This window comes from Chiloscyllium punctatum, chromosome 12 (assembly GCF_047496795.1).
Source record: "Chiloscyllium punctatum isolate Juve2018m chromosome 12, sChiPun1.3, whole genome shotgun sequence".
Classification (NCBI taxonomy): domain Eukaryota; kingdom Metazoa; phylum Chordata; class Chondrichthyes; order Orectolobiformes; family Hemiscylliidae; genus Chiloscyllium; species Chiloscyllium punctatum.
Window position 1 is genome coordinate 41103071 of NC_092750.1, and position 15748 is coordinate 41118818.

At 39.1% G+C, this 15748-nt stretch overlaps 1 protein-coding gene across 15 annotated transcripts in view; it reads right to left on the reverse strand.

Annotated features, from left to right (window-relative positions):
* cadpsa (Ca2+-dependent activator protein for secretion a) overlaps positions 1-15748 on the reverse strand; it is a 573081-nt gene that overhangs the window by 172348 nt on the left and 384985 nt on the right. For 9 of the 15 annotated variants that reach the window (XM_072582448.1, XM_072582444.1, XM_072582443.1 and 6 more), the window contains exons 13-14: positions 7742-7929; positions 6511-6681 (exon numbers count right to left, since the gene is read on the reverse strand). In XM_072582448.1, coding sequence (XP_072438549.1) covers positions 6511-6681; positions 7742-7929 — 359 coding nt within the window. The remainder of the gene's footprint in view (positions 1-6510; positions 6682-7741; positions 7930-15748) is intronic. The other 6 variants (XM_072582458.1, XM_072582456.1, XM_072582455.1 and 3 more) reach the window with 1 other exon arrangement.

Below are 15748 nucleotides of genomic sequence, written 5' to 3' on the forward strand. Positions count from 1 at the left end.
ATAATATTCATAATTTTTCCCCATGCTATACTCAGTTCAGTACTTAAAAGTATATACACTTCTTAAGGCATGAATGTGGCATACATGAAATATAGTTTGGTGCTTTTATACTGAGGTTCTCTAGCAATCCAGCAAAATTTCAGCTGGAAGGTTGGCTTGGACTACATACTGAATTATTTTTACAAATTATCAATGAACAATTATCATCAATCAATTAAATAATAGGAGAAAGTGAGGACTGCAGATGCTGGAGATCAGAATCAAAAAGAGTGTTGAGTTGGAAAAGCACAGCTGGTCAGGCAGCATCCGAGGAGGAGAGTCAACATTTCAAGCATAAGCTGTTCACCAGGAATGTGGAGCGCTTATTCCTGATAAAGAGCTTATGCTTGAAACGTCGACTCTCCTGCTCCTCGGATGCTGCCTGATTGGCTGTGCTTTTCCAGCACCACACTCTTTGGCTATAATTAAAAAATTATCAGTTTTGTTTTTGTGAACACTGTGTTATGAAGCAGAAATGCCATGCAACACATTATTAGTTAAAAGACAAAATAATTATTTTAGTTTATAATTACGATTGCATTAAGGTTTTGCGAGCTATTAAACAAAGGTTTGGATTAGAAAGTGGCATAACATTGTTTTAGCTCATGAAAGGTTAGTGCAATGTGCCCCCTTCCTTGCACCACCTCCCCTTCACCTCCCCCTTACCAAAAAAAAGTGGTCTTTGGGCATTGAACACGTTAGACATCTGTCATAGTGAGATTGCTGGAATTCATTACTGGGGAGGTTAAAGCAGGGTACGTAGAAAATCAAAATATGATCAGGCAGAACTAACATGGTTTTGCTGAAAGGGAAATTGTGCTTAACTAATTTATCAAGGGTTTTTGAGGAAGCAACAAGCAATATGGACAAAATCCATGGATGTGATGTACTTCGATTTGCATAAATCATTTGCGAAGGTGCCATATCCAAGGATTACTGCACGAAATGCGACATAAACTCAAGATGTGACAGTTAATGCAATAACAATTGATTAATTAACGAGATGGAGGGGTAAAGAAAAATGATTTTTTTTCTTCTTGAAAGCTTAACAGTTCAGTATCACAGAGACATGGTTCATAATACATATTAATGACTTGACTATGGTAATCAAATGTATAATCACTGTATTTGCTAATAGCATGAAAATAGGTAAGGAAGATAAGTTGTCAAGAGGAGTTAGAGAGTCTGAAAAGGTTAGGTGAGTGGGCAATAATTTGGCAATTAAAATATAATATGGAAAAATGCAAAGTTGTGCACATTTCCCAGGAGAAAGAGGAACATTCTCTTTTAAAAAAAAACACAAAGATTGCAGTACTTTGTAGTATGGGGATTCCAAAATATTAGTTGTGCGTACAGCATGTGATTAGGAAGCAAATAGAATATGTGTTCATTGAAGGGGATTGGAAAAGAAGAATAGGGAAAATTTCCTGTAGCTGTACAGAGACCATATCTGGAGTGTATAATATTTGTCTCCTTATTTGGAAAGGGATATAACTGCATTGGAAGTCATTCAGAGAAAATTCACTTGATTCATTTTTAGAATGAACAGCATATTTCATGAAGAAAGTTTGAATAGGTTGGGCCTTTCCCAACTGCAGTTTAAAAGAATAAAAGGTGTGGTCTTACTGAACCATAAAAATCCTGAAGGAGTTAACAGGGTAGATTTTGAGAGAATATATTCTGTTGAAGGAGAAACGAGAATTAGGGAAAACATTTTAATGGGAGGTTCTCCCTTTTAAGACAGAGGTGAAAATTATTTTCCTCTCAGAGAGTTGTTAGTCTGTTGAATTCTCTCCTTCGAAATCAGTGGAGATTGGGTCATTGAATTGATTCACGGTTGAGTTAAATAGATTTTTGATTGACCAGGGAGGGAAAGTTCATAGACGTGTGAAAGGGGAGGGGAGGCAGACAGAAGAGCGCAGTTGAGATCACAGCCAGATATTTTCTGATTGGATGGAAATGCAGGTTTAAAAGGCCTACACTTGCTCCTGAATCCTATGTAGCAGTAAACCACCAGTAATGCTGGTCCATTTGGAGATGTGGGCCTTGTTAACATTGGAGCAATGGACTGCTTCCAGATAGTCAAGGAATGCTGGTTCAGCATCTACACCAAACTGTTGTTCTGGCACCAAGGGAAACCCCTCATTCTTCACCCCAGAAGGATACACAGTAAAATTACCTACTGTCTCCTCTTCAGCCCAGGCCCCAGCTGATATAGGCTGGAGATGTAAGGGTGTCAGCTCTGCCCAGTGCAGTCCAGAACTGGCATGAGAATCCAAGCGATATCAATTTAAAGATTTCAATTTACTTGGTGCCTTCTTAAAGTGGTTGTTCCTGCCACCACCTCAAGTGACCCAGTGAAATGGCGACAGTCACCAGGGTAACAGTAACAGGGTAAAAAGTTACAATGCTCCTTTTTCAGGTGGCTAATACTCTTGCTGCACAATACAGGAGATCTGTAAAATCAATCCATTTTCTGAAGAGAACACTATGCTGACAGGAAAATGCTTTTTTGAAGTTTCCCAGTTTTAATCATTAATCTTGCTCCTGAGGTTAATCTGTAGGTACATTCCTGGAACATTTTCAGAGTAATATTATAGCACTTAAGTAATTTAAGTATTTTTATAAACAAAGCACGAATATTATCAGTTTTTTTTTGTCTTCAATGAACTAAAAAGAGCTAAAAAAAATTGCTCGCTATCTTATGGATTTTAAAGATGACAAACTAATTTATTCAAAACAAGACACCATACAATTTAAATATCTCTGTGTTAAATACTCAGTGCCACTTTTTGACCTCTTCTACTTAGTAAGCAGGGAACATATCATTAAAACAACAACCAGGTTGTTTTTTCCCAGGCTATTTCCCCTATGGCTTAAGTTTTAGATGAAGTGTGTTTTGTAAGAGAGAACAAATTCAGTTCTGCACAAAAAAGCATTTCCTTATTATTTCACAACTTCAGGTTAAACAATATGGATAGTTCCTGAATATTTACACCAGCCAATAATCCATAATAAGAGAGAAAGAAGCCGACCTAATCCTTTCACGAAAGGAAGCAACAGCCCAGACAAACAACATTACTAGGTTCTTCAGTCAAAAGCAAAGTAGAGGGATTTGTATTTTGCTATCCAGTCCACACTAGCTCAGTCTCCCTTTCTGTAGTGTGAGTAGACTGTGAATAGAATAAACAGTCCTTTTCCATTGGCCTCCTTCAGTGTACACTTTAAGCTGTGCAAATCCCCAGCACCAGCCTGTTTGGCAACACAAAAGCATGATAAAGGATTACAGAACCTTTAATAAACCTCCTGTCAGGGGTTAATTGGTCAGCTTTATTTCTCTTTATTTGCAAGCATCATTGTGACCTTAGGCTCAGAAATTACAATCTACACTGCAGTGCTGCAGTGACCAATAAAATAGAAAGCTGTTAATATGGCAAATCATCTCACAAGAAATACTACTCTAGAGCTTGGAAAGCACATTCTTTTTTGGTGAAGCTTATTGTTACAAGTGACATCTTTTCTCTTAATTTACTGTTAAAAATCTCAGAACACTATAAATATGTTTTGCCCTGTACAAATAATGTACAGATTTATATTTAAGAATGAACAAATAAAAAATGCTGAATTAAAGGGTTTGCAAATCTAATTTTGTGCCTACTTCTAAAAGTGTTGTTATGAATTTCTGTTTTATTCAAATGGAGCATGATAAGATCTTTAAATCACTGAACTAAGCCTTTGGTTTAAGATGTGAAATTCTCACCTGTTTATAATGTGCTAATTATTAAAGCACTACCGAGATATTAATGAAATTGTGCTAGCAGCCAGCAAAAGGAATCAATATTTGCGTACTTAAAAGCTAAACAGTTCCTAACTTTTATACTATAATATTACAGTAAAATGGAAATTCCTCCAAGCACACTCAGATGCTGAACATTTAGGTACCAGAACTCAAAGCTCTGATGAACCAGGAACACAAAATGACATTTATAGTACTGTTCACAAAATGGAAAGATCTTACTGGATTTTCTTTCCTAAAATATTTAAGGTAATAGCTCCATAGTGTATTGAAAAGGACCCCCATGTGCTAATATAAAAAAGTAAAATACAAACATATTGAAGAATTAACCTAAATTATGATTTGTTTCTAATAATTGTAATAATTCCAGCTCTTATTCTAAGAAGATGTTAACAACTGGCTATGATGTGCAGAACTAGTGATCGAAACTGAGCATTTGACCACAAGTGTGGTACAATCTACAGGTCAATTGTAGCCATTTTTGGAGTGGTCGCGATGTCTCGGAGGGCCTGCCAACTGAAACATGGCCACTAGGATTTCCTTTCTCAAACAGCTGCGGACTATATTATTTCTGACATGATGAGCGTCTTTCGACTCTACCTTTCAAAACTTCGGCAAACCATTTTCTCACTGTCGTTCACAAAGATGACATTTTCGGCAGCGTGATAGGAAAGATGTCATGTTGGTTGCTTTTCAAGTCTTTGTCACAGTGGTTAGCACCAGTTCTGTCAGCTTCACTCTCCTCACAGACTCCTATCTCGGGCCATGTCACAAATGATAAAATTTCCAACATTTTTTGTCAAAAATTACAATCTAGCGACTGCTATACTACTTTTTGCAGCTTTCATGGCTTAGTGGATTTTTGTTACAAACTGATGGGCAAATATAAAAGGCATTTTTAATGTATGTGTGAGTGCATTTGGTTCGATTATATGAGAAACTTGCTTGATAAGAATAAAAATTTAAAAACTGAAGGAACCAATAACAAAACATTAACTATAGACCATTTGAGCTCCTGTCAATGTTTATTTATACAGAGGAAGAAGAAAAACAGATTGTCTAATGGCAGAATTTATAACTCAAAATGTTTGCCATGGTTGTTTTAAACTGAATCACAAAATGTGATTCTAAAACAATATCAATTTATTTATTTGACAGTTCTTTCGCAATAGTTACTATGTTGAGGATTTAATCAGAAACTATTCCTTTTTAATTTTCCAAAATTCTTCCCCCCCAAAAACGTACATATGAAAATCTTGCATGTTGCACAGGCCAAACAATTTTAATACGTCTTTGAAGGTTTGCAAACATTAACATGCATGTTTTATGTAGAAACCTTTGTTACTTTCTGGATTGACATTGATCAGATAACAAGACCATTTCACTGTACTGCAACCTAGGACACCAGCTAGTTAGTTTCTTCTCAGTGACAGCTTGTCATTCTGTCAGTCTTGACCTTCAGGCTGTCCTGTAACATCTGAATCATATTCGCTCTGTACTCTGTGACTGACTGCAAGCTACTGTTGTCTCACTGTCTGACCCAATAATAACACAATACAAACAGACAACTTACTGCAACTCCATCACATGAAAAAATAATGTTTATTCCTAGCACATACTAAAATCTACATGTAGTTAGACCTACATTTGACCCTGTTTATTTCAATATAAATGTTTATGTCATTTGAAGCTATTCAATTCATGAAGCATAACTTTTTGCTTTCTTAGCTCTGTTCTAATGATCACAGAGGATTTGAATAAACTTCAATATTAAAATTAGCATTTCTTTCGATTTCAAGTATGCCTACTAAATGCTACCTGTCTTTAACTTTTTTGAATCCCTAAGGCAAAAGTGCTTGTGACTTTGGATACTCAGGTAAACAAGTATAATGATTAAACAATTCTAGTTAAAGGCTAAAACTTGTTTTATTTCTAGTACCTACAAATCTTCCTTCAAAATTAATGTCCGTGGTTATATTTTACATCCATGCCTTTGCTAATTTGGAATTCCAACTTCTAATGATGCATTTAAGAGTCTCTTGTGAAACAGTGACACGTGGATCTGCCTCATTGTTCCTTCTAGCCAGCCTCGGAGTGGGAGAGACCTAGTTGCAAAACATTTTCATCATCCTCTACAGGCATTTTTCAAAGGCATCCTTTATATAACAATGTATAAAACACTACGTGATGTCAAACATATGCAAAACTAAATAATAAGGATATCAATTTAGGTACTTGGGTAATTTTCAGATCCAGGGATTTAGTATTCCCAAGTTGCTCTGTTGGGAATGCTTTGCATATGTAATTCCTTATATAGCAATCTGGGATGTCAACTGTCAACACCAGGCACAATACAAAAAAAGAAGTAACTCCCACAAGGAGAATCAAGAGAATTAGAGGACAAGTGAATTAGCAAAATATCACATACCTCCTTTAGGCTGGCTACAAAGTAAGATTAACAGGGGCCTTGGAAAAGAATGTTTGATAAGGAAACATATTACAGAAACTAGGAGGAGAAAATTAAAGAATGGAAATAATGAAAGAAATCAATATGGAGAGGAAAGAAAATGTTCATATACAAAGATCTGTTGTCACTTCTACTCAAGTTAACTAGTATCATATCTCTGCAAATTATAAGTTTTTTCTATCATTTAACTGCACAAAATAACACTTACCTTTTTGGCTCTGGTTTTGGTTGCAACTTGGGCTCTTTTCTAGAACCTTTTCTAGACTCCTTTCTGTCCTTTTTTGGGTCATTCTCTGGCTCATTTACTGAGGGATTGATTGACTTATCCCCCTCACCATCTACAATTGGCTGTAATACAAGTGATCCTGCCACTTGCACACTTTAAAAGATAGGTGGTTTGTGGAAAGCCAGAAACAGAACCAAGGAAGCATGAAAGAAATAAAGAAAAATCAAAGTATGACAAACTAAGGAAAACATGGGATGAAATAATGAATAAATGAGTGGAAAATAAAAGCTGGCAAAATGACTTGTAAAGTAAGAATTACATTTCTTTAAAAAGCAGTCAATAAAAATGAAATATATATCTTCTGCAGATCATCCAGCATTTCATGAAGCATTAGTTAATATGAAGTGTTGAGTAAATCGAAATAGAACTTAACCATACTTAAATAAAAATGGTGGCCTATTAGAATAATCCAGTAAAGCAGCATTATTTATCATATCAGTGGATGTACTGATTCTTATTAATTGCAACATGTGAAAGATCCACTGCTTTAATTTCTTACAATGGTTATTCTGTTAAGGAACATTTTCTACTGTATTGGGCAGCCTACTCTAACATATACTGGTATAACTCAAAACAACATCAGAGTTATCTAAGGTATCAAATCAACTTATTTAACGATGTTATGAGCAAGTGGGACTTGAACCCAGGACTCCTGGCTCAGACATAGGGATACTACCACTGTGCCACAATAACCCTCGTGGCTACCTGTATACTTGCCCATACATATACATGTTTTATTAGTGATATGTATGAAGGCATTTTATGAGATTTCCTCCTACCCTATGGTCATCTTATACTTTAAGCTGGTTAGTCTGTCATTTGGTTTGGCTAGTGTCACCAAAACCGAACATTTAAAACAGCATGGCTAATTCATACAGGTGATATATCTGATAAATATTGCTTGGGAGTGAAACAAAAAAGGTATTAGCGAACTAGTGCTACATTACATGCCAGAGTCGAATGGAAACCATGCGTGCAAACCAGTGAATGGAAATGGTCATCTTGTGTTGTCAACAATTCATTTCCTTCACGTCCAACCATTACAAATTTTGGATTAGAAATGCTTATTCTTTTGCATAAGGGTAAAACAAACCGTATGTTTTATTCATCACAATGACTGTGTCTCTTAAGTTACACTGCAATTGAACACTACCTGTTGCCATGAACATGTGAAGCACAGAAGGCAAAGCTGTAGTGAAGCAGGGTTGGATCAATCATCGCTCCATTTTCTGCTCTTTCAAGCAAATCATTGAGGTAGCAGAGATGTCTGTGACAGCCTCGAGTTCCATAGCGTGCACAATACTCATCCAGCACGAATACCTGGCCAGGGCTAAACCAGCCCTGTGATACAGAAAATCAAAATCTTTCAGAAAGGTCTGAAACCAGATTTGATATTATTAATAATTGAAAAGAACATTTAAACACATGTAAATTAACTATTAGCAATGTGTCACAAACCAATTCTTGAAAAAGAAGCTTTTATGAAGGTTTATGGTAAAGTTAAGTCACTGTGCTGCAAGCAAAATGAAGTAGTTTTTAGGGGCAACTTCGTGTTTGTAAACACGAGGAATTTGATACTAGTTACAGAACAAATTATCACTTTGAGCATCAAACAGTGTAAGCTGTGTTATAGCAAAGGCATTTGAAAGTTAAAGTTGCTTTGCTCTTCTACTTGGAGAAAGTAAGTGTAAACTCATGACTAACTGTGAGCAACTTTATTCTGAGGGTCTGTGCTCACTAGATCCTGGACTAAGACTGTCCAAAACCATTCTAAACAGAAGATTACATCGAGCAAAGACTTTGCGGAGTAGATAATGTAAGGGAGAGACCCATATTCCCCCATGCTGGGATCAGGTTTCACTCTTCTTCCTGGCCCAATCTGCTGGCTTAATGCAAGAATGTGCTGCTTTCCAAAAAGGATAAACTACAGCAAGTGCTCATTTGTTTAGATTAGATTAGATTAGATTCCCTACAGTGTGGAAACCGACCCTTCGGCCCAACAAGTCTACACCGACCCTCCGAAGACCAACCCACCCAGACCCATTCCCCTACATTTACCCCTGCATCTGACACTACGGGCAATTAGCATGGCCAATTCACCTAACCTGCACATCTTTGGACTGTGGGAGGAAACCAGAGCACCCGGAGGAAACCCACGCAGACACGGGGAGAATGTGTTCATGTCTTGATAGGTATGTTCACATGAGACCTGAAGATTGAATACTCTCCACTTGCCAACATGACTGCAGCTCCAATAACACTGAAAAAAACTTGACACCATTCAGGACAATGTAGCCCACTTCACTGGCATCAATCTACCACTTTAAATGTTCACCCACTACATTACTGAAGTACAGTGTATTAAAGTACATTGAAATGCACATCACAATGTACTATCTAAAAATACACTGCAGTAACTCACCAGGACTCCTTTGATAACACCTTCCAAATTTGCAATATCTACCATCTCAAAGCTGAAAACAGCTTGGGTCCTTGGAAAGTGGTTAAAGGCTCTGTCATTTCTGAGAGACAAAACTTTCCATTTTTCTGCTCAGATGCTTCATGCACAGCTGGGAGGCAGGTAGAGCCTTGTTTTAACTTTTAAATGTGGGACTGCAGCTTTAACAATCAGCACTCCCTTAGCATTGAATTGGAGGAACAGTCTAGATTATATGCACAATCTTGGGATTGTCTCTGAAACCCATAATATTCTGCTTAAGTGGCAGAATATGTAGTCAGTTCAAGCAGAAAATAATTCCAAAATTCCTTACAGTGGGATGAAGGGAAAAATGTATGCCAACATTGAAAAAAAAAATCAGCGAGGTGAAGAAATGTTTAATCTAAGTTGTAGATATTTCTTCAAGTAAGAGAATAAAGTGCACTACAATGAGTATAGCAGGCCATAGAACCTCCAAAGCTCAAGGTACATTTGTCAAAGGTAGGATAAAAGGAAGGCAGGATGAAGACTGAGCTGTTAAAGTGGAATGGGGAGTTGGATGCAGCTATGTTGTGCCACAGAAGGTTGGAGAGAGAGAAGTGGTTGTAGGGCCATAGAAAATTTAAAAACATGAAACATAATTTGACATTTCACACAATGAAGGATCAGTAGGAAAGGGTGACTGAACTAGAGGTGCATGGGGCTGACAAAGGCAAAGATGAGTATTCCAGTAACAAATGGGCTGCAGAAACATTGGAGGTAGTTAGTAAATGATTGGATACAGGATCAGAGCCAGCTCATGGTTGAACACAATGTGAAAGTGGGAACAATCTGGCCTGAGACACTGAGGGGAGCAATGAATATGTGGCAGGATCAAGAATGGTGGGTTCAGACTCTCCCACTTTTAACTGCAAGAAATTTTGACCTAACCAAATCGGGTGTAGATGAGCAGTTGATGACACATAGGCAGTGGAGGGATTGAAAGAAGTGATATGTAAATTAGAATTTTTCATCATTAGCAGGCTAATTGAGGCTTATGGGAGAGTTTTGAATTTTGAATATTGAGTTTGAATCAGGTGGGAATGCAATAACGTGAGTTGTGTGTTCATTTAGTAACAGCAGCATGAAAGCGTGGCATACTTGAGGAAATCAACAAGATGTTGTCTAGGACATCACTGGAGAAGATCTGGGCAAATGGTCCAGGTAATTAAGTCGTGGAACTTGGCAGTGGAAATACAGTTAAGGCAAGGTGGGGGGCGAAAGAATTTAAATGCTTTCCTTGCTGGAACTCTTTAATCAAGTTTCACTGCTCTACAGTCCTGCCACATCCAGTTGTGAATGGTGGTGGACAATTAAACAACTGACTGGAGGTGGAGGCTCCACAAATATTCAATTCTGAATAATGGGGGAGTCTAGCATTGAAATACAAACAATAAGATTGAAATATTTGCATTCGGTTTCAGCAGCAAGGGTTCAGTGCATGACCCATCTTGGCCTTCTCCAGAGGTCCTTAGTATCACAGATGCCAGCCTTCAGCCAATTCCATTCACTCTACATGTCATCGGGTAAAGGCTGAAGGCACTAGATGCTGTAAATCTATGGATCCTGTCAACATTCCACCAAGAGTACCGAAGATATGTGCACCGGAATCGGTTGTGTCCTTTTCCAAGCTGTTCCAATACAGAAATAATACTGGCATTTACTGAGCAGTGTGGAAAATTGCCACCATCTGTTCCTATCCATGAAAAGCAGGAAAATCTAATCCGACCATGTATAGCCCTTAATTAGTCTGCTCAAATCATCAGCAAAGTAATGGAAGGGGCCGTTGAAGGTACCATTCAGGCAATAGTTGCTCCACAATTATCTGTTCACTTAGTGTTCCAGCAGGATCACTGAGCTCCTGACCTAAATACAGCCTTGGACCGAATGTGGACAAAAGAGCTGAACCCCAAAATTAAGTCGAAAGAGATGACCCTTGACATTAAGACAGTATTTGAATGACTACAGAACCTTGCAAATCTAGAGTCAATGAGAATCAGGGGAAATACTCTCCTGTGTTTGAAGTTATAACTGGAAAATAGGATGATGGCTGTGGTTGTCAGATATGAATCATCTCATTCCCAAGACATCTTTTCAGGAATTCCTCAGAAAAGCGTTCATGCCTAAACCATCATCAATTGTTTCATCAAAGTCCTTCCCTCCATCATAAGTTCAGAACTGGCCAATGATCATACAATGTTCAGCAGCATTTGTGTCTCATCAGATAGTGAAGTAATCTATGCCTTTCTGCAGCAAGAACTGGTTAAGTGTGGGAAGACATGTGGCAAGTAATATTTGCACCAGAGGAGTTCCAGACAATGAGAAATCTAACCATTGCCATTTGACATGCAATGACATTACGCTCATTGAATGCTCAACCATCAATATCCTGAGGGCTATCATTGACCAAAAACTGAACTGAACTTGCCACATACATGCTGTGTCTATAACAGCAGGTCAGGGGCTTGGAATGTGTGGCGAGTAACTTCCACTCTTGACTCCTCAGAGCCTGTCTGTCATTGATAAGGAACAAGTGTGGTGGAATGCTCCCATTTACCGGATAGCTGCTGCTCTAACAACACTCAAGAATCTTTGCACCATCTAGGACAAAGTAGTCTGCTCATTGGTAGTCATCGACACCCTTCACCCTTCATTCGCTCCTTCCACTAAATGCACACTGGCAATCCCAACTAAAGATGCATCGCAGAAACTTGCCACAAATCCTCTGACAGCACCTTCCAAGCCTGTAACCTCCACCACTTAGACAGACAAGGGCAACAATTCCACAGAAGCACTGTCAAATGTAAGTTTGCCTTTAAGCCACACACCACCTAGCACGGCAGCTCAATACCACCTCCTAATGAGCACCTTCTTCCTGGCCTGTGTAATAAATGATGGCAAAGCCAGCGACACCCTCATTTAGTGAATGAATTAAAAAAGTCAAGAAGGAATAAACATCACGGCCATAGTCACAGCTTTTTGCTGTTTATCACAGAGCGAGGACAACAGTAGCGAATAGACTACAGGTCTTGGAGGCAACATCGTGTTTCAGAATATTAGTGAGCAAAGGGCAATTGGAATTGGGCAGTAGTTTACAAAGTACATTCTGTTCAAGAGTTGTTTTTTTTTAAAGAGGAGGGAGACGTTGATGGCATCCATTCTGAAAGGGAGTGGGGCAATGCCTGAGGAGAAAAATTTAGAATGTTAGCTTGATTATTAACCTTTTAATAAAGGGCGGAAAGGAGGAAGAATTTCTTGAGTGTTTTCAGAAGAATTTCTCACATTTGTATGCTTCCAACCCAATCAGGAACGTTTAGATTATTGGATTTGATTCTGGCAAATGGATGATACAAATTAATTAATTCAGAAGGGGAACATTTATGAAACAATAACTAGAGCATGGTACAGTTTAAGTTGGCTATGGAAAAGAACAAGGAAAAATCCAGAGTAAAAATAATTAATTGGAAGAGGTCAATATAAATGGTGTGTGAATAGATCTGGCCTAGGTAAATTTATGTAATAGATTGGCAGGCAAACAGTAATTGTCAAGCAATTGTTTCCCTCCTTTGAGCAGATACTTTGGGTAAATGAGTTTTGAGAAGATTTGTAGCTCAGGTTGAGGTTCTGGATGTAGGTTTGCAGGAAATGACATCACCACAAGAAATGACGTCACCAACCCAAAGAGACCCAAACATATAAATAGAAAGCAGGAATCATCAGCAGTGCTTCATCTGGAGCCTCACTGAAAATGTTACCTAGTTTGGTGACGAAACATCTGAAAATGAACCTTCCAGCTCAGCGAGCAAACCTACATTCAGAACTTTGGGTTAAGTCAGGGTACATTTTCGTAAGAGGGAAAGATAGGATTATGAATACCAGAGCTCCTTGCTTCACAGAAAAGATGTTGCGTTGATAATATAACTGAGAACCAGGGTGAATATAAAACATTCAGAGGGAAACTGAAAAAATAATGAGCGACAAAGATAGAAAGTGAGAAAAGGCCCTCAGCTAATGAAAAGGGAATCTAAAAAAGGAGCTGTGGTAGTGGCACACTTTTTCTGATGGTAGAATTGGAAGCCTCTTGAAGCCTCTCACGCGATTCTAATTAAAATTAGACAGTGGTGAGCAGAGGACACATATACAATCATACAACAGCAGAAGCTTTTTATTGGCGGAAGCTGCCATCACCTGGCAGTGAAGCAGGCACAGGCAAGTTATAAAAGAGCCTCCTGGTCAAACAGAGAAAGCCATTCATCATGGCCACAATGTTCCCACCCAAATAAATAGCCATTAATATAAAATGCTGAGAGTGTGGTGCTGGAAAAGCACAGCAGCCCAGGCAGCATCTGAGAAGCAGGAGAGTTGACGTTTCGGGCATAAGTTCTTCATCAGGAATATAACAATACAAGAACACAGAGGTGACACAGGTATTTTTCAAATTCAAATTTCACCTGTGAATAATTTATATCATATATGTTTGACTTTATTCATTTGTGCTTCAGTCTCATTTGTTATAAAAGTATTGCATACCTAATGATTGATACACAGTGATAGTTACATAGGCAGATAAATAGTAAAAGGAGGAGTAGGAACAGAAAAGTAGATTTATAGAACATAGAACATAGAAAAGTGCAACACAGAACAGGCCCTTTGGCCCACGACGTTGTGCTGAGATTTAATCCTAATGTAAAATATACTAACTTAATCTACGCACCCCTCAACTCACTACTATCCATGTGCATGTCCAGCAGTCGCTTAAATGTCCCCAATGACTCTGCTTCCACCACCACAGCTGGCAACGCATTCCATGCATTCACCACTCTGCGTAAAGAACCTACCTCTGACATCTCCTTTATACCTTAAAAATGTGTTGCTGGAAAAGCTCAGCAGGTCAGGCTGCATCCAAGGAGCGGGAGAATCGACATTTCGGACATGAGCCCTTCTTCAGGAATGTTTCCTGAAGACGGGCTTATGCCCGAAACGTCGATTCTCCTGCTCCTTGGATGCTGCCTGACCTGCTGCGCTTTTCCAGCAACACATTTTTAAGCTCTGATCTCCAGCATCTGCAGTCCTCACTATCTCCTTTATACCTTCCTCCTAATATCTTCAAACTATCTCCTCATACCAGTCAATCCTGCCCTGTGGAAAAGTCTCTGGCAATTGACTCTATCTATTCCTCTCATTATTTTGTATACCTCGATCAGGTCTCCTCTCTTCCTACTTCTCTCCAGAGAGAAAAGTCTGAGCTTATTCAACCTTTCTTCATAATGCAAGCCCTTCAGCCAGGCAGCATCCTAGTAAACCTTCTTTGCACCCTTTCCAAAGCCTCTGTATCTTTCCTATCGTGGGGCAACCAGAACTGGACACGATATTCCAAGTGTGGTCTTACCAGGGACTTGTAGAGTTGTAACCAAACCACCATATGCTTTCTTAACAACCCTATCCACTTGGGTGGCAACTTTGAGGGATCTATGTATTTGCACACCCAGATCCCTCTGTTCCTCCACACTGCCAAGAATCCTGTCTTTAATGCTATATTCAGCATTTGAGTTCGACCTTCCAAAATGCATCACTTTGCATTTATCCAGGTTGAACTCCATCTGCCATTTCTCAGCCCAGCTCTGCATCCTGTCTATGTTGCACTGCAGCCTGCAATAGCCCTCTATGTTACTGATGACACCTCCAATCTTTGTGACAGCTGCAAATTTACTAACCCATCCCTCAACCTCCTCATCCACGTCATTTATAAAAACTACAAAGAGCAGAGGCCCAAGAAGAGAGACCTGCGGGACCACCCTCAACACTGACCTCCAAGCAGAATACTTTCCATCTATAACCACTCTCTGCCTTCTGTCAGCCAACCAATTCTGAATCCAGATAGCCAAATCTCCCTGTATCCCATACTTCCTGACTTTATGAATGAGCCTACCATGGGGAACCTTATCAAATGCCTTGCTGAGGTCTATATACACCACACCCACTGCTCGACCTTTGTCGACCTGTCTTGACACCTTCTCAAAGAATTCAATAAGATTTGTGAGGCATGACCTGCCCCTCAGAAAGCCATGCTGACTGCCTTTAATCACACTATGCTTTGCCAATAGTCATAAATCCTATCCCTCAGAATTCTTTCCAAAACTTTGCTGACCACAGATGTAAGACTGACTTGTCTGTAATTGCCAGGGATTTCCCTATTCCCCTTCTTGAAAAGAGGAACAACATTCGCCTCCTTCCAATCCTCTGGTACGACTCCCATGGAGAGTGAGGAGGCAAATATCATCACCAGCAGCTTACCAACCTCCTTTCTCACTTCACGGAGCAGCCTAGGATAAATGTGGTTTGACCCTGGGGACTTATCAAGCTTAATGTTTTCCAAATTTTCCAGCACATCAACTTCGTCAATCTTGATCTGGCCAAGATTGTATCCCAGCTCCTCAAAGTTTTCATTTACAACAATTTCCCTTTTCTTGGTGAAAACCGAAGCAAAAAACTCATTTAGAGCTTCCCCTATTTGCTCAGACTCCACGCACAAGTTTCCTCCACTATCCCTGATCGGCCCTACCTTCTCCCCGATCATTCTCTTATTCCTCATGTATGAGGAAAATGTCTTTGGGTTCTTCCTAATCCTTCTTGTCAAGCCTTTTTCGTGCCCCCTCCTGGCTCTCCTCAGTCCATTTCTGAGCT